Below are 19,596 nucleotides of genomic sequence, written 5' to 3'. Positions count from 1 at the left end.
TGGGTTTGCTGTGTTCACAAATGACTGTAATCCCACCATCAAAGATTTGTCTTTTGCTAAGCAGAGATTCTATTCCCGTTTGCAGGAATCATGCGGGCAATTTCAGTAATTAATTGAAGGGCTGCAATATTATTAGTTGTTGGTAGTCTAAATTCTTAGTTTATAGAGTACTACGAGTATTAATTTGCTTGTCAGAAATATGCAACCAAAGCAAAGGAAACTACCACCAAGAAAGTGCTGCTACTTGAAATTCATTACTCTACATAATTCAGCCTTTCCAATGATCTTTGATGCATTAATCTACTGTACTATGCAATGACATTGACAAGTCCTGCTGAGAATTCTTTTCATGAATTTCAATTGACAAAAAGAAAAAGAAAATAGAATCTGAGAAACGTATGACGTCTCTAACACAACCACCAGGTCCCTTGATATGTCTGAATTCAAGAATGATAGAGGCTGTGATTCTCGTTTGTCAAGCATCTGCAAAGAATTAAAGAGGAATGATGTTTACTTATGCAGAAGAGGAAAGAACAAGAGCAGGCATCTCGCTTCTGCCCACTTTCATCAAGATTTGGATATAAAGCACAATGCTATAATATCATCCAAGCACGCACAAGTTTCTGCATTTAAAAGTTCACATTTTGTTCTCCATATATTAGTATGCATCGAATTGTTAACACTAGCGCCATAGTTTTCCATGAAGCAAAGTAAATACGCCATCTGCTGTTGAGACGACTTTTTCAGGAAAACTATATTTCTGGTAGGCTAGTAAATGGAAGGCATTCAAGGAGCAAAGAATTTACATATGTCATGTCATTGGTAACACATTAATTGCATGAACCCTGCGACTAATTGGGTCTACTAAAAAAGGTGTTGAGTTTAACTTCTCCTTTTATAAATTCATCAAGAACATCACCTTTCCCAAATTGACCTACTATTTGATAAGCAAGGAACTATTCATATAGGCTAGCGAACTTCAGTATAGTCTTGAAGTCAATAAAACCGAAAATAATTAAAGGAATGTTCATCCTAAAATCCACTGGGGAACAGCACAGTGTACCTGTTCCTGTACCAAAATACAAGGTCAAAGTAGTTCCACATGCATGAGAGTTACTTCATCCATCAAAATAAGAAGTGGATTTCAAACAACTGTCAGGCGTGCATTCTATTTTATCACGTATGTTTTGCCCTCATTTGGCAGACGCGTACTGCAGCGCCAAAGTTGATTATCAGAAATATTCAACTTCACATAAATATCATTTAATGCTACTCCAGAACTTAGTTCACGTAAATTTGCATCTATTCCAGCATATGCTAGTTCATTTGGTTCAGGCATGCCTTAAAATCCTTTCAACTCCTTACATTGGAAATGAAGCTTATACCTGAATTCTACTCATCCTTTTTCTATTTATTTTTCGCTGGGAGGGTGACAAGAATTTGCTACAAACTCCAGACTTGATCTCATGATGCTATGATCCGGAAACATTACAGGGCCTCAGATACTACCCAACATGTAGTAGAGTTTGAAGATCACCTTAGCCTTTTGAATCTTTGACAGCCAATGTATAAATGGTCAAAACCATATAGCATCAATTACATCGAGGGTGTGAAAATTGAAGAATTGATATCTTAAAAGAATTCAGATGTGCCATAAGCTGGCCTAAATTCATACCTCAGGTTGATAACGTAATAATATTCATCTTTGACTTTCTCTAGACTTTTTGCGACATCTGTGTTTGGCGTGGTGCAGGGGCGCATGTCCCACAGAAATTAATATGAAGGTCAGACTAAACAAAGCGTATTAGGAAGGCTGACCAATTTAATGCCAATGAAACTATTCCTAAATTTTAGAAAGATTACTATGAGAACTTAAGCATTCAAACTCATGTATGAAAAATGCAATTCAGCGCATCCTCGCTCATGACAAGCAAGACAGACCTGTTAAACCCTAAACAAATAACAATAATAAAGTTACATAATCTATCATTTGAAGCCTCACTTGCCAGTTAAACTTTCTTCCTCATCAGCCCTCTATTGTAATCTTACTAGTTGAAGAATGATATTGTAGTTCATTTAACCTGAATCTGGTGTAAACAGGACATAAAAGCATCAAAGAAGAAAAGAAGTCAAGGATGTTGAAGGGATAACTGAAACTAATGCAAACAAGGGATGAGGTTTCCACAAATAACTCGACCAAAGACCAAATATAAGGAAAATAATGCTTCGTTCAAGTAGTTGGCACAACATAACAGGACTTACTTGATCGATATCTTGAGATAGGAATTTCTCGCAATTCTCGTCTCATGCAGAGATATTCACCTAACAATGCCGTCACTGCTAGGCTTGTAATGTTCACAACCCACCACGTTATTGATGAGGGCCAACCTCCATAAATGATGCAAATGAAAAGGTGGATGATATAAAGGGTTGCACAAAAGTCCAGGCATTTCTTTGCCCTTTCCACTAAATAGACTAAAAAGCCAGCTCTGTTGGAAGAACAAAGGTAAGAGAATTGTCAAGAATGGATCTTTGTGGCAAGTCCAAGCTCTTTCAAACATATAGATATACTAACATGTTTCTAGTGGAAAAGTATACACATAACATAGTAGAATAATGAAGAAGAAAACTGGACAATCATGTCAACATCACTAACACAGCAAGAAAAAGAAAACACTATATAATAAATACTCCCTTTCTTCAATTGTTGACAGTCTCAAAATTGTATAGTCATCATCAGTTTTCCTTTCCCATTGAAAGAAAACAGATAAATCATTTCAACGGCAAATGCACCAAGATTTCTGAATTCTTCCTCCCCCCTTTCAGACTCTAAAACTATAGATTGTCCCGGAAATAACATTTTTGACAACCCCCAAGTTAACCTTTACATAAGGTACCAAATTTAGTTATTTTAATAGCTCAGTGATGGATCGCTATCGCTATTGCTCGAAGCACAAAGATCAGCACATGTCAACCTCCTATTTTCAGACCTAAATTGAAACATAGTAACTTAATTGGAATTTCAGAAGCAGGACCAAACATGTTAACTTAATTGTGATTTCCACAAACCGCAAAGAACCAAACAAGATTCAAGATGACTAAATCTAAACAACTGCGAAAAGTACACCGAATACCAATAAAAACCAAATAAATCAACGAAAGAATCACATCATCACAAAATTAAACTTACCCTGCAACAGAGCTGAGAAAAATGGAAGCTATCACACACCAGCCAGTGACCGTAGACGCAGTAACAGTAGCATAATCAAAGAAATACACAAGGCTCATCTTTGAGACCCGAGTCCCAACCAGAATCGACAAGAACACCCCTAGTGTCAGGTAGTAAAGACATTGAAGGCACACGATTTGCGCCACTATCAGCCATGGATCCCACACCACCGCACCATAGAACATGACTTTCCTTCACCTTTCCTCTTCCGGTCAAAATCTTCCGAAAAGAATCAAACTTTTCTTGAATTTTCACCGAAACATTAAGTGAAAATCAGAACCCAGATTCCTTTTCGTCTTCAGGGCCAATCGTGAAGCAATTCTGTATACTACAGGGGGAATTGACAATTCTCGGAAACCGGACGCAGGATATTTTCCCCCTTTTCCCCCCCTACTGCTGTGTTCTTGAATTGTTCGTATGTAAAGAGAGCTGCAGATTCGAGTGAGGTTGGATTGGATTAATGAATAATGAGAAATCTCAGAAGTGGAGGGGGAAGGAAGAGGAGGGATCTTGTTTTGTTTGGCTGTTGGTCTCAGCATTCATACATACAGATGTATAGATCTTAGGCAGTGTTGGACCAAGGAGGAGAATAGAGAGGGCCAGGTTGGATCTTAGTAGAATTTGATTCCTCTCAAACCTTTTTTGGTTCAATTTAACTCAATTTGGATTTAGATGAAAATTCAAAATATAAATGTTATATAATATCATTTTTAAAAATAATGATATCATATTCTTATTATATTACTTGAGATGATATTTATGAAAGTCCATATACATTTTTTGGAATATCTAGAAGTAGAAAGAAACAGTTAACCTGATGATTTTTTTATTATAGAAACCATATTCAAGGAAAAACATCCTCGGACGGGAGTTAAGTGGTTTGAATTTCAAAATTTCTCCTAAAAGATTTTTGGGCTCAAAATTTCGCTTACGATATTATGTAACTAAATTTGAATTAGTTATACTATAAGTATTATAGATTTGTAAGATAATCAATTATATCATATTAGATGGTTGTGTGTGAATGGAAGGACAGTCTTATTATTTCAGAATGAAACAGAATTGCAAGAAATTTCACTAAGAAATACCATAGTGGAAGTCTGGTAACTTCATTGTCAATGATGAAGCAAAAACTCTTCTTGGAAGAGTTGATACAGAGTCAAGCTACACAATACATATCGATAACTTTAGCTTCATTCGTGGTAAACCACGTTGAAAGCGCTCTCCCTTCAACCTACACTGATCATATGTCGGTCAAAGCCATTCATTCTTCAGGGCTGAGCTTTCCATGCAGATGATATGTCGGCTACTGCTTCTCCAACTGTTACGTAAACTCCTTCCAAGCCGAACGACTCCAAGACGTTCGATTGATGTAGTTTCTCCATTACACTTCCAACGGGGTTTGCCAAGACAAGCTGCATGATTGTGCATCATAGATTACAATGAAATTCCAAAGAAAAAAACTTACTCCAAGTTTTCGGAATATGTCTGCAGTATCATTTACCTTGAGTGATCTTTTATCGAGCATCTTTCTGAGTTCGTTAATAGTATCAATCCCGCTCGTGTCTATTGCTGTCACCGCTGAGTAGCACAAAACACAGAGTTATTAGATAAATAAATGGCAATCTGGTAATTTGCTGATGCATGATGGCAAATGTTGATCTATATGTCTACACGAAGTTAATCGTTTATGACTAACCGGTCATATCAAGAATCACACATTTCATATTGCTTCTGTTGTTTGATGCTAGCCACTCTTCCTCTTCTCTAATCCATCTCAGTATCCTGCAGTTCAGAATTGACCAATTCATTCAACTTGCGTGACACGGGATATATCTAGAAATTAAGAATATGTTGTCATTTCCAAATATTTACTTACCTTTCATGAAGGTAAGTGGAATTTGCAAAGTACATAGGAGCTTCAACTGCGATGATGAGAAACGATGGAACTCTGACAGCATCTCTATATCTACTAAGGTTCTGATATATTTGAGTTCCAGGAATGTTACCCAAAATGACTGTATTGGGCCGTGTTACATGCAACAGAATCTTGAAAACAGAAACTCCAACCTGAATTTTGTTGATTGTATGTTTGTTACGCTATCAAGGGTATGCAGTGAAAATCGAAGTTGTTTTGTTAATGTTGTGAAGAAAGACTTACTGCTATAGCAAGACCGAGAGGCACTGAGATGAACAGAACACCGAGAAACGAACATAAGCAAGCCAAGAAATCAAGTTTGTCTACTTTCCACAGCTTTATTGCTGCCTGATAATCAATCAGGCCGATCACAGCAGTTATGATAATGGCTGCTAGAATGAGGTTGGGAGTGTAATAGAAGAGCGGCATGAGAAACAGCAAAGTCACAAGCACGGATGCAGCCATTATTACATTCGAGACAACTGTTTGAGCTCCAGCATTGTAATTGACAGCTGATCGAGAAAATGATCCTAGAAAAACAAACATGTTCCCGCATCATCAGTTCTGTCTGTGTCTCACTATGTAATGAAGAAACCAAGTCGAAACCGCAAAGAAATATATATGCACCTGTGGTGACGTAGCATGAAGAACAAGAACCGGCCATGTTCATGAGGCCGATGGCCATCATTTCTTTGTTCCCATCAACTTGGTAGTTCTTTAGAGCCGCGAACGTCCTTCCAACAGCAATCCCTTCCTAAGATTACCAAAACATAAGAATGAGAAAATGGCTCGCTACTGTCATGATTCTTGCAGTATAACCTAAACTAGGAAGAGTTATCAAGAACTTACTGTAAGGGAAAGTATTCCAGTTATGATGCCAGTTTTGATTGCTAGAGCAAGATGAGGGCCACTAAAATACAGCATGTTCGAAGACGGTGGATTCAGACCCTTAGGCAAGTGCCCAATCTGTAAAAATTATTTTTATTCTCAGTTAGACGTCATTCGAAAAAATAGCAGAGAAATTTGTCGAACACTTTGTTTGATGCTTAACCAAAATTACTAGGGGAAAGGCAGATTTCTTACAGTTTTAATCCCGGGAACTTTGGATTTAAGGCACAGAACTAGAAGGGTTGACAGAATGACCGATGCTAACGGCGCAGCTGCTGAAATCCAGAAGAGTTTCGGTTTTCTCAAGCTCTGCATTCAGTAATGAAAGTTGAATTATCACAACTGAGTGTGAGGTATCTTCTAAATATAGGTTTTGGAACTCACAATTTGCCTTGTTGCCAGTAAGAAGACCAGAAAACCAACTCCCATGGCGATGGTTTGCCAAGACCACTGCAGACATCACACAACTTCTAGAGTCAAATGTTGTTCAAGATTATAATTTTTTGTAGATTCTATGCTTAGTTAAGCAATTTTCCAAGAATTTCTCATTTATCAGCGTTCTTTAGCATTTTTTAGCAAAGAAAGAGATAATAGTGAGTAATTTGAGAACAGAGTTGCTGTTGATCATTAAATCAACTCCAGAACAATTATCTTTTTGTTAGAGATTCTACCTCATCTATGTGATGGAAGACAGAAGATAACACAGGAATGAGTTGCATCTTGCTCGTGAAATGGACGATCCCAAGTAGCCCTTTTAGCTGCTGCAACGAAACAATTACTGCTGCACCAGCCATGAAGCCGACTAGAGTTGCCTTCGACAGAAAATCAATAACAAATCCTAACCTGTAATTCACACCGTTCAAGTCAATAAAACACTGTTCAACAAAAGTTATTCTATTTTACTTTAAGTTTCTAAGGTGGCAAAAGCATCTAAGTTCAGTTTATATCCATCATAGTGCAGCAACTAAACATAAATAAGCAGAATAAATGATTAATATAGATTCTGTTGAAAGATATGCTTATTTTCAATTCATTGATACTTCGAGTACTTACACAGCTGTCTCCAGCATAACTTATTTATTACTGAGCTTTATATCGTGCCCATGGTGAACGATTCTCATGGAATGCTTTTGTGAAAGATGTTCCCATGTCGCAAAGGTAGATCTAATATTCACTTCTCATAAATTGTTCAGACAACAAAAGTTGAATAACATCATACCTTAGAAATCCTAGGGAAGCCTGGAAAACTCCTGCAAAGAATGTTGCTGTAAAAGCCAGTTTAAGATAAAGAATTGGTTCTTCAGTGTACGAAACTGTTTCGCTGAGCATTGTGCCCATTACAAGAGAAGCTATCGATACAGGACCGACAGCGAGATGTCTAGAACTCCCAAGAACAGAATATATCAAAGGCGGCACGAAACTTGAGTCTGCATGTAAACAAAACCAAAAAAAAAAAAATGAAAATAGTTTTCTTATAATCATTATGGGATTTCTCAAATAATCAGCAAAGACTCAGTATCAAATACATACAAGATTCAGGTAGTGATCAGTGTTGAAACTTACATAGTCCAATTATGGGAGGCAAATTTGCTAGCTTTGCATAACTAATACCCTGTATAGTTAAAAAACAAAAAAGGTTACTGGTACTTCAGGCATCATTTGATTAAGATTTCCAATTAATATTGTTCTTCCTGGTTGAAATAAACCACTATACTGAAAATTCTATCAACTACACTTTTTATGTGATTGATCATCGAATTTAGACAAGATCTGTGTAAACAAATGTTCAATATGTAGTTTACCTGTGGAATTGCAAGACTTGCAATTGTAAGCCCGGAAACAACATCAGATTTGAGGAGTTTGAGGCTGTAATTTGGAGCCCACTGGAACACAGGAAAGAAAAACTGGAGCCCGAGAACCAGCTTCCTGAACCATGTTTGATCCTTAAACCTATGAAGTGGATCATCAGGGAAGAATATCTCCGACAGGCGGTGCCGAAGTTTCTGCACGGTGGTCCTAGGCGGCGGCAGGCACACTCTGTGAACTTCTAGCGGCGGCATTTGCATTGCATTTGCAGAAACTATGACACTTACGGCTGTGCTTTCTGGGCCGGCTGGTGCTGGTGGTTGTGCTTGTGCTTCGGGGCTGGAAAAGTGTTCGACCCTGTTCGAGTTCATACCCATTTTTAAGGTTTCCTTTCTGTGAGTATATGAATCACCACCGCGGGTGGTGAGGTGGTGGTGGTGGTGGTAGGTGGCGGGAGAGGCTTGCGCGGTTAGAAGGCAGTTGTGGGCAGTTTACTTGAGAAGGATTCTGAAGGCAAGCGCAGCCCTTTTATAGCAGCTTCCCTGATTCTGCGTGGAGATTATTTTTCCCGGGCGACTACCAAAAGTTGGAAAATTTTGAATTTTTTTTTTAAATCATCAATCTATATCTATTTCATTTTGTGGATTTTGCAATTACGGTTAATACTAGTTATCGTGGCACACGATACTAATGTACATATAGTTGATTGACACGACATAATTTTTAAAAATAAAAATAAATTCATGATTGAAAAAAGAGTTAAAAAAATAGGTGATACATGGCGCTTACAAGATAACGTGAAGCATTTGTGCTGCGGTATTATAAATCGTCGTTTATCAGTATAAAGATATCGAATATTAAGACAATTTTCGTCTATTTTATTTTTTTAAAAAAAGTGAATAGGTATCGGCAATTTATACTTTCTGGCATAAATTACTAGACATCGTAAAGATTTAACCTATCCATATATATGTCTATATCTATATTGTTTTAAGCAACATCTTTTTTTCTTTTTTATTGTCTTAATGTGTTAATAACTACCTTATCGGACGGTCTTGTCCAAATCTTTCTATTGTTCCTATTTTTCTATAATCTATCTCCAACTATTACGTATTGTCTATTCATTCACACGTTTTATTTTCTTTCTTTATCATATGGTTTGAATAATTCATTATTCATATGTTGAAATTTTCTGTTTAGAAAATATCGACCGGCATATAATAAATGTATTTTACGCTCTAAATTATTAAATAGATATTTTATATATTAATTTAAAGGTATATATTATGCTATAAAATGTACATGTCAAATGGAATAAAACTTATAACATACCAATTAAAGAAAAGAATTTATTTTACAAACACGTTTTTAGTCAAATAGTATAAAATGTTAATATAAGATGTCAAAATCTATAAAAAAAATAATCACCTAATTTATATTTTTAGATATACTCTTTGTAGTGTTAGTTTCTTTTCGAAACGGCTCCTTTCATGTATGACATTTTTTGTTATACTCTATTTGGATGAAAGTATTCTAAAAAATCACGCCATATTAAAATAATTTAAAATTTATGAATCCTTTCGATTTAAAAATATGCAAATAAATTTAAATGACTTAAAGATCCCTAGTTTCAAATATATTAATCTAAATGTAGTCTTACAAGTTCATATGCGCACGCATATTGATTTTCCAGCATCAACTTCCGGCAACCTTTTAATCGTAACAAATTCATAAAAATACAACTTGTCTCACGATGATGGGGATAATTATGTAATTACATTAATACAACTCTTGGGAATAGTTTAATTGGTTTACGAAATCCCGAAATCCATGTGTTTCAACGTAGATAAACTCGACTGAACCCAAAATAAAAGCTCCAGATTGAGGGCCAACCATAGCATCTGGTCAACTCTAAATGTCATCCATACAGTTAGCAATATTTATGAATACGCCCCAAAATTTATTACATAAAGTATGTTGTTTTTTCTGCACTAACTTGAGTATTGGAGTAGCCACACCGCATACAGCCTAATAATTTTAACCGTGTGCTCAATTATTTTAGATGCCGACCAACACCAGCAGAGAAAGACCCTCATAGTGGAAAATCCATGTACATGATCACATGGCATAAACACAAAGAAACACAATCAAATTTTACTTTTGAAATTTATCCAAAATTTTTATAAACTAAAAAAAATGTCAAATGTGGCAACCAACTAACTAGATGAACTGAACCTAAGAATATTTATTTTAAATTATTAACATTTCTATTTTATTTTTTTGGGGTTTTTTTTTAGGAGTGGCATACCCACTATAAGAAATACGAGTGTAGATTGTTATATATTAAAAATGTGAAGAAAAGAAGGGAATAGAGAGGCGAAGAGACAAGACAACATAATGGTAGGGCAGAGAAACACATGAAAGGTTATGGGAAAAAGCAATCTATGGTATCTTCCGGTGCACCGCAGCCCCAAAAGGGAAAAGGGTATTGTTCTTTCAAACCCCAACTCTCAATTTCTCCCTATATACTTCACTTTTCTTTTTCATTTTAGTGGGACTCAATTTCAATAATTTTCTCTGGTTGGGTCTTATTAAATTGATAATATCTAGATGAGTTTTGATTAAAGAAATTCACGGTTTGTGATTCAATTGATATTCAATTATGTGATGTATTATTGCTGTAATTTTATATAAATTTTGTCATAAAAAGAAATCTTGTTAGAGAAAAATATATTGGGCTTATAAGTCGCTCAAACTCCTAATCTACAATTAAAGTGGGACGTTCGCTTACATCATCAGTCCCAACCCGTTGGGCGAGAAATTGTCAACTTCAACTTCATGTGAACCTTCACAGTTTTGTCCTAAAAGGAATCCCCACAAACAGGGCTTATAAGCCACGTAAGTTTTTCATATACAACCAATGTGAAACACTTATACATTATCAGCCCCACAAACAGGGGGTTTGGACGGGCTCATACCCTCACTCCCACAATCGACGTCTAATGAAGTGGTTTGCGGCTCAATTCGTTAGCGATTGTGCGAGGTATTATCTACTCTGATTTCATATGAGCTTTATATTTTTGTCCTGAAAAAACACCTCGCTATGAAAAAGAAGCTTGGGGGTCTATAAGCCGCCCAAGCTCCTCATTTATGACTAATGTGGGATGTTTGTTTTTATCATCAGAAATATTAGTTAATTTCTCTTAGTTATAATAGATAAAAAATCGCAGCATGATCAAGGATATTGTTCATTTGTAGAGGTGAACGATCTAGAAACCAACACTTTAAATTATTCCATATGACTCTCAATTAAAAGGGTCGAAAAGCTAGATCTCAAAGTAATAAATACATGCATTTAGAGAGCGAGCTGTAACCCGTATACACAAACATTTCCACGTCTTAGAATATTTACGAATCCACATAGTCAAGTTTGAATTGTGTAATAACAACGTGCTCAATAGTTAAGATTTAAGTTCACTAAATTAAATTTGAGTCGACAATACCTATCCAAAAAATAAAAAAGAACAAATCCCTTTACCATTCACAAAAATAAGAGATTGAATTTATTTAAAAAGATACTTTATACACGTAGCGTGCATATAATTAATAACATAAATCCGCCAAAAAGAAAGCAGATTATCAGCTCAAACTGCAGCTCTAATGAAGCTTATAACCTTATCTTGATATGAACTCCTTCTAAAAGCTGAATTAATGGAGCATATATCAACATTAATAAACTCAAAAGCATCCGTGCAATTTTCTTACATGCAGAATCTGACAAACAATGTCTGGATACTAAAATCATGGGCCAGTCTGTTGCTATTGCGTTTAGGCCAATCCACATGTAAGTGATGTAGATGAGGATGAACACTGCTCACTATATCTTTGTTTTTTGAGGGATTTTAATAGGAGTTTTTTCCTAATCTCTTGCTGCTTTAGTTCACTATCTTTCCCAATAAAGGGAAAGAATTTGGCCCCCCGTCACCCAAAATGGACATGTTCTAATCACCCTCCAATTTGCCTGTTTTCATCTATAGCAAGATTATTATGCTTTCATATCCATTTGATTCTTGTAATAATTTTATACGCCGCTTCTTTCGGTTGTCACTTTGCAAAATTAGCGACAGCCAACTGCATTTGTTATCGGGAGATAAATATACTTTTAGACATGTAATTTAGGAATTGGTATTTTTTTTAACTCTGCAAAAATCGGTTTTCGTAATTTAGTCATGTAATTTTAAAATTTGATCTTTTTTAATTTTTTTTTGGTATTTTTGTTGAAAACTTGCATGTGATTTACACATTATGATCTAACTAATTTACAATTTTAGTATTGTCAATCAATTCGTACAAAATAAAAAACGTCACCCCTAAATTACAATACTAAAATTGTAATTTAATTGGGCCAGTTGTAAGTTGAAAAAATTATAATTTTAGTCCCATAGAATAGGGGATCCAACACTTTAGTCCTCTACTTTATCAGATTAATTTCAAAATGGTTCCAAAATTCAAAAAACTCGACATATTTAGTCATTTGCTTTATGGGATTTCAAAATAATTTCAAAATTAAGAAAACTCGACACATTTAGTCTTTTGATTTAAAGGATCATTTTGAAAATTTGGTAAAATAGAGGACTAAAAGTGTTTAACCCCTATCCTATGGGACAAAAAGTGTAATTTCGCTTTGCAACGGTAGAAAGAATTAAAATCCAAAATTTTAAAATTATAGGACTAATTACGAAAATCAATTCGTACAGGATAAAAAATGTCACTTTCCCATAAATTACAGGACGAAAGTTACATTTTTTTCTTTTGTTATTGCAATGTATTTGGAAACTTTTATTATAAACTAGTATTACATCTTGTACTGCACTTCACATATTCGCGTTACGTATATAAAATTCATGTTAAAAAATGTGAAATAGGAGACGAATTGTAAAAAAGTTGCAAACTGTTTTTTTCCCCTCATATTTAAGAATCAGAATATATGAAAAGATCGTATCATATAATTTTTACGCCACAAGAAATTCGTTACATAGTGTTCTTTTTCTGTTCTTAGAATCTCAATTAGGCCTCCCATTCTTTCATAAGCCACTGATATTTGATGGGAATATCGGCTTGTCTTTTCATAAGCCTTTTCTCTAGCTCGGCCGGTCGCCATCTTCCCTACTCGGCTACTCCCGTCGCTGTCCGCCTGTTCCGGTCGATGGACGCTGCTAGCTAACATCATTCGTTGAATTTTTAAAAAGTAGCTCATTGCCTTTCGTATCAAGGATGGCATTACCTTTTCCCCCCTAAAATTTAAGGAGTCGTATTATTCTTTTCTATTTTAAAATTGACCCATCATCTTTATTTTTCAATATACTTTAATCCGTTATTTTTTTATTGCATCGTAATGATTTACTATATTCCAAGTATATATATCCTGTTAAAATTCTTGACAGTTATTTCGAAAAAAATTTAAATAACGAATGATGGAATACTGCATTAAAAATAGATAAAATTGGTAAGACGTCACATCCCTATATTAGTCTTCTAAAATGTCATATGTCAAATTCCTATTATTCTTCTCTAAAATGTCATTACGTTAGGTATTATACTCATATTTGCATGAAAAAATAGAAAAAAAATTCAAAAATCACATGACCATGTATAGAAAAGTATCATTTTAATTCTTCACAAAATAAAATATAAAATCAAATACCCAAAAAAAAAAAAAAGACAAGCTTTAAATGCCATTATAAGACTAATTTGTACGGATTTTAATGTAAGACAACTTTAGCCTAATTATCGTACGTAGTCCACACGAATTAAAATGTCCACTATATTTATGAAAAATAATGTAAATATTTTGTTACGTTGTAGTTTAGAATATTCCATTAGATTTAATTGTTGAGGACTTTAATTTGATATATTAGGAGATGATGGACCACAACGGTACATTTTGAAAAAAAAGTGAAATGAAAACAATTGACCTTAGGAGCATTAAACCCTCATGACAAACATATCTCGGGACGGTTATATTTTATTTATTGTTCTGTATGTTAGGAGATGACATTGTAAAAATTTTAGCTATAGGGATGGTACTAAATATACGAATGCATATACCTCTTAATATTCTTTTTTAATGTTAATTATGTTATACTCTTTTGCATCGGCATGATGGTTTGTAATTATAATAGTTATTAGTGTGGTTTGTAATTCCACAATTTTGGTGATCTATAAATACCACCATGTATTTCATTTGTAAATAAGCTTTTGAGAGAATAAGAAAGTGATTTGGAGGAGAATACGTATATTGTTTTCTTTATATTCTATTAGGAGTGATAGGCCAATAAATTATAGTTTCTCTAAGTTGATAACACGTTATTAGTACGACGTTACGTTGGATCAAGGTAGAATGTTAATTTTTCTAGTATACTTTTTATTCTTTGTTTGTTTACCTCTACAATATCGTAGTTGCTTTTATTCTTGATTATTTAATAATAAGATATGAGTAATTATATTCTGTATATTTGAATGTCTCATGAGCTGGACATATATAAATAAATAAATAAATATTTTATTATATTTGAATGTCTCCTGAACTGGACATATATAAATAAATAAATAAATATTCTATTATATTTGATATTGCCTCGAGAAGTAGGCATACAATTTTTGATTTCATCCCCTAAAGTGGATGTGTTTTATAAAATTTCATTACTTCCTAAAGTAAGTAATGAGATAAAATCATCTTCAGTAGTAGGTAAAATATTTTGTACTAATTATTTGCATTATCATCCCCGAATAGTATAATGTTTGATTTTCTCACCTCCTGAAGTGTTTTGAGATAATGGCTTGATCAAGAAGCCCGACGCTTTCTTCATTTATATAATTGATTCATAATATTTTTTTTTTGATATTATAGTATAGCTATTGTTATTAAAATATATATGATCACTTGAAGTCAATTTAATTAACTTACTTTACCTACATAGTTTTCTTACATATGCCAGTGTATGTATTTTGGATGTTTTGCTAGTTTATTTATATACAATAAAATTTATTTGTTAAGAAAACAACTTTGACATGAATACCATTTACAGTAAAACCTTTATAAATTAATAAACTCTCTAAAATAATAAAATCTTCCGGTCCCGACTTGGGCCTTTGTAAAAAATCATCAAATTCGATAAGATAATAAGATAATAATTTTTCAGAAAATTCCTATATAAATATTAGGTCCCATTAAAACTCTAAATTAATAATTCATAAATATTACAATTATAAATTTTATGGTAATTTGCTAAAATATGAAGTTTGTAATGCTTTACGCATTTGATCATTCATGGATGATTTTGCGATGCTAAAATATGAAGTTTGTAATGCTTTACGCATTTGATCATTCATGGATGATTTTGCGATGCCTTTTAGAAGAAAAGACATGGTTATGTGTCATGAATTATTTTATTTTATATTGAGATTAATATAGTATACGTTTCATCATCATGCATGAATCTATTTAATTGGCTATAATAGTTATTTAAGTGCAACGAATTAATGTAAACATGTATATTTAAGTAATTCCAATGAATTGATACATGCATCTATGAATATAATTGTTAATTGTATACAACATGAATATATTTAATTAGTTACAAATAATTGATTGATGCATGAATATAATCAATGAAACATATATGAATTCATTTATTTTCAATACACATGTACTAAATTTGTTAAATTTAAAAAGTCTCTCTATTAATTAATAAAATATTAATTTATCGATAAATTAATATTTCTCTAAATTAATAAAAATTCATAGTCCCAAAATTATTAATTTATAGAGGTTTTACTGTAATTGCCATTTGTAACATTATAAGATTTAAGCCAAACTTAATTATATTTAATTCCATGTATGCATGACATAATAATTCAAATTAATTACATGGTAACTTATATGTTACTTAATGTTAGTAATGTTTTATGTCATTTTTACTTTATACCATGTGTAATACATTTTATTTTACTTATATGTATATGTTGAATATTATGCTAAAAGTGCATATTAACTTGTTATAGCTTAATAACCAATCTCACAAAATTGAATTTCGTTGCTCTTGACGTTTTTGGAAAAAACTATCTGTCATGGGTCCTTGATGCCGAACTGCATTTGGCAAGTAGCAAACTAAGAGATACAATAAAAGAAAATATTAGTGCTTCTGAGCAAGATTGTGCTAAAGCGATGATTTTGCTTCGTCATCATCTTCATGAGAGCCTGAAGTCTCAATATTTAACAGTCAAAAGTCCTTTTCAACTTTGAAAAAGTTTAAAGGATCGATTTGACCATCAAAAGACTGTAATCGTACCACGTGCAAGAAATGAGTGGACACAATTGCGACTGCAAGATTTCAAAACAATTGCTGAATATAATTCTGAGATGTTTCGAATTGTATCGAAATTGAGGTTGTGTGGAGAAGATGTGACAGATGAACAAATGTTGGATAAAAACATTTTCTACTTGTCATGCATCCAACTTTGTACTCCAGCAGCAGTACAGGGAACGTGGGTTCAAAACTTATTCAGAGTTAATTTCATCCCTGCTTGTTGCAAAAGAAAATAATCAGCTTTTGTTGAATAACTATCAAACCCGAACCACGAGTTCCAAATCATTTCCTGAAAATTCAACGGCATTGCCTGAAGCAAATGCTACTTCTTCACGAAAGTGGCGTGGTCGATACCATGGCTCATTACGGGGCCATTCTTATGGATGTGATTGTGGTGGTCATGGTCGTGATCGTGGTCGTGGTAATGGTAATGGTCATAGAAATACATGGATTAATTTCAATATTCAGAAGAATAATGAGAACAAAGCAAAGAATCAACAAAAAAAATATATAAATGGAGATCTTTGCCATAGATGTGGGATGTCTCGGTTAGTCCCGTACCGCACAACATCTAATCAAATTATACCAGGCTTCTGTGAAAGCAAAGGGTAAAGAAGTTGAGACTAATTTTGTTGAGGCTGAAATCTCAGACAAAACCCATATAGATGCATTAGATTTTTTTCAATCTATTGAAAATGATGATAAAGATCTCCCTGAGCTGCCCTTACAGTTTGGTGACATTACTGAGGATTTCAACATACTTGTTTATTAGATTTATCTCATATGTTATTAGAGTGTTTCTATAATTATTAACTTATGTTTACTTTCATTTGTAGGGTATTTCTTTTAATATTGTAATGTTTTTATATTTTACGAATGAAGTTTTTCCTTTATTTATTAAATGTCTATTTCATTTATATAGAATGGATCAAGCCATTACAAATCTCAATAAAAAAGAGCATTGTCTTATTGATAGTGTCACTACTCATACAATTATGAGAAACAAGAAACTTTCTCGAACTTATTAATGACAAGAACCAATATGAGTACTATTTCAGGAGTTAGTAAACTTATTGAAGGTTCTAGAAGAGCTACTATCTTGTTAACTGAAGGAACAAGATTATATATTAATGATGTCTTATATTCTAGTAAATCACAAAAGAAATTATTGAATTTTAAGGATATTCGACAAAATGGTTTTCATATTGAAACCATGAATGAAAATGGCATCGAATACCTGTACCTTACAATATATAAAACTAGCTAAAAGCAAATTTTAGAAAGAATGAGAATATATACTTTTGATTTATATGGTATATTGATAAGTTCCGTTGACACACGCAATATCACTAACTCAAAATTAGTTGTAAGGATTTAATGTAATATAACTTTACCCTAGTTAGCGAAGTCCACACTAATTAAAACGTCCACTATATTTATGAAAATATTGTAAATAATTTTTTTTATACAAAACAGTTGTAGTTTAGATTCCATTAGATTTAATTATTAAGGACTTTAATTTGATATGTTAGGAGAGGATGGACTATAACGGTACATTTGAACAAAAGTAAAATCAAAATATTTGACCTTAGCAGCATTAAACCCTCAAGACTATCATACGTCGTATTCATGGGACGACTAAATTTCATTTATTGTTTTGTATGTTAGGAGGTGACATTTTAAAAATTTTAGCTATAGCGATGGAAAATTATAACTCATAATTAAAAGAAAAATAGTAATTAGAAGACTTCGATCACCAGAATTTTCTAACTGGCTCGATGTTGCTAGCGTAGATTAGGTTTTTTAAATTGGGATTTTACGAAAACTAAAGTGCATTTAATGTGTAATACTGCAGGGCAACAAATGTAATTTAGCCGTCCCATAAATGTCAAGTAGCCCCCCAATCAAATAAGCGGCAACTAAAGTGTATTTTATGTTGTGTATATTAGGGGGGCGATATTTTAAGAACTGTAATTATAAAGGTTGACAATTTAATACTTATAATTCATTAATTTTGTACAATTTCATGCATCCCTTTTCTTCCCATGTTATCAACTTATGCGTAGTACATTGTTTTCACTTGATAAATAATTTATAATTAAGTGCAATACAACTTGACTAATTTGTAATAGTATGAGCTAACAATACTATATACAGTTAGGAAGTAAGTGACAAGATAAATTAATATGGTAATATGATAACAATGTTTGAAATATATAAGTTGATACAAAAAATAATTAATTTAAAGTTGTTCGAATTTTGACTTTACAAAAAGGAGACCAAAATATTGTTCACAAATTGGGCAATAAGTTGACAAAACTTGTATTAGCTTGAACGGCAGTCCTTCAAATGCCGCCCCCTAACATACAAGGCATAAAATGCAATTTATCGATCATTGATTGGATGCTCCGTCAAAAGAAAATCTCAATTTAAAAAAGCTCTAATTTTGTCCACATCAGCAATTTTTTGGTGAATTATAAAATTTCGATGACGAGAGTCCTCTAATTATTAAAATTATTGAATTACGAGTTATATATTCATCACTTCGAGTTTTTAAATTATCACCCCATAACATACGAGACAATAAATGCAATTTGGCCTTTACAGGACTAAAACCTCACTCGCATGCCCGTGAGATTTCAACCTTTGAACAAAAACCCATCGCCACGATTTTAGGTTCTTGGATCCGAAAAATTACAGGATCGTCGATACGCGGCGAGTGGTGGATGCTTTATGAATGTGACCTTTACTTGAAAATGGGGTGTATAAAGAAGGTGAAACAGTATACATGTCTGAAATCTGAATTGAGTACTCCCACCCCCACCATGGATGGATCATATTTATTTCAGGGTCAAAAGCCCACTTCTCCATGCGAATATCCCTTTCGGCTTTCGACATAATTTTCTTGAATTTCTGAAGAAAACGGAATGTTTAACGTGTCGTTTACAAGTAGAACCTCAAGGAGTTAAATGATTACTTCTCCAGACATTTGTTTATACACGAGAAAGTAGTAAGAATTTGTGCTGATGTGCATTTCACGGTGTCAGGCTGTGAGCCCTGGATTTGGACATCATGTGTTGAAGGTTATTGTCAACATAAACAGATGTCTGCAAGTTTAATAAAGAGTAGAGAATCTTAACTCCCTGGATTGATTAGTGTTCTTGGTCCATTTTTAAGTATGTGATCAATGTGATGAGAGAGAAATCTCATGATTTTAATATGTCTTGGTGCCAATAACAAGGGCCAGAAATATCTCAAGAAGTCAATCTCCCATCAAACGGCTCGAGTTATAAGTATAGATACAACCCATCGTCTCGTCCATCGTTTTCAACAGTTTTATGATTTCGGACAAACTTAAAAGATTCTAGAGAAGATAAAGAGAAGAT

The 19,596-nt window shown here is 33.5% G+C and overlaps 2 protein-coding genes across 3 annotated transcripts; both read right to left on the bottom strand.

Moving 5' to 3' along the window:
* On the bottom strand, window positions 144-3,874 carry LOC105157611 (protein SYS1 homolog). Of its 2 annotated transcripts, XM_020692180.1 has the most exons (4): window positions 3,191-3,874; window positions 2,263-2,489; window positions 1,676-1,733; window positions 144-483 (listed from the first exon to the last, which is right to left on the bottom strand). In XM_020692180.1, the coding sequence occupies exons 1-4, from the start codon at window positions 3,412-3,414 to the stop codon at window positions 444-446; spliced, it is 549 nt and encodes a 182-aa protein (XP_020547839.1). In that variant the 5' UTR covers window positions 3,415-3,874; the 3' UTR covers window positions 144-443. The 2 variants fall into 2 exon arrangements, with proteins under 2 accessions (XP_020547839.1, XP_011072326.1); XM_011074024.2 differs by lacking the exon at window positions 1,676-1,733 and having other exon boundaries at window positions 3,191-3,869.
* On the bottom strand, window positions 4,253-8,357 carry LOC105157610 (probable sulfate transporter 3.4). The gene is made up of 13 exons (XM_011074023.2): window positions 7,838-8,357; window positions 7,599-7,647; window positions 7,255-7,462; window positions 6,707-6,878; window positions 6,420-6,485; window positions 6,231-6,344; window positions 5,997-6,113; window positions 5,775-5,901; window positions 5,391-5,677; window positions 5,109-5,299; window positions 4,929-5,014; window positions 4,734-4,810; window positions 4,253-4,644 (listed from the first exon to the last, which is right to left on the bottom strand). The coding sequence occupies exons 1-13, from the start codon at window positions 8,216-8,218 to the stop codon at window positions 4,501-4,503; spliced, it is 2,019 nt and encodes a 672-aa protein (XP_011072325.1). The 5' UTR covers window positions 8,219-8,357; the 3' UTR covers window positions 4,253-4,500.

Source organism: Sesamum indicum, linkage group LG3, assembly GCF_000512975.1.
Source record: "Sesamum indicum cultivar Zhongzhi No. 13 linkage group LG3, S_indicum_v1.0, whole genome shotgun sequence".
NCBI classification, from domain to species: domain Eukaryota; kingdom Viridiplantae; phylum Streptophyta; class Magnoliopsida; order Lamiales; family Pedaliaceae; genus Sesamum; species Sesamum indicum.
Note: the sequence above shows the minus strand (reverse complement) of the source record. Positions and strands in the feature narration are given on the sequence as shown.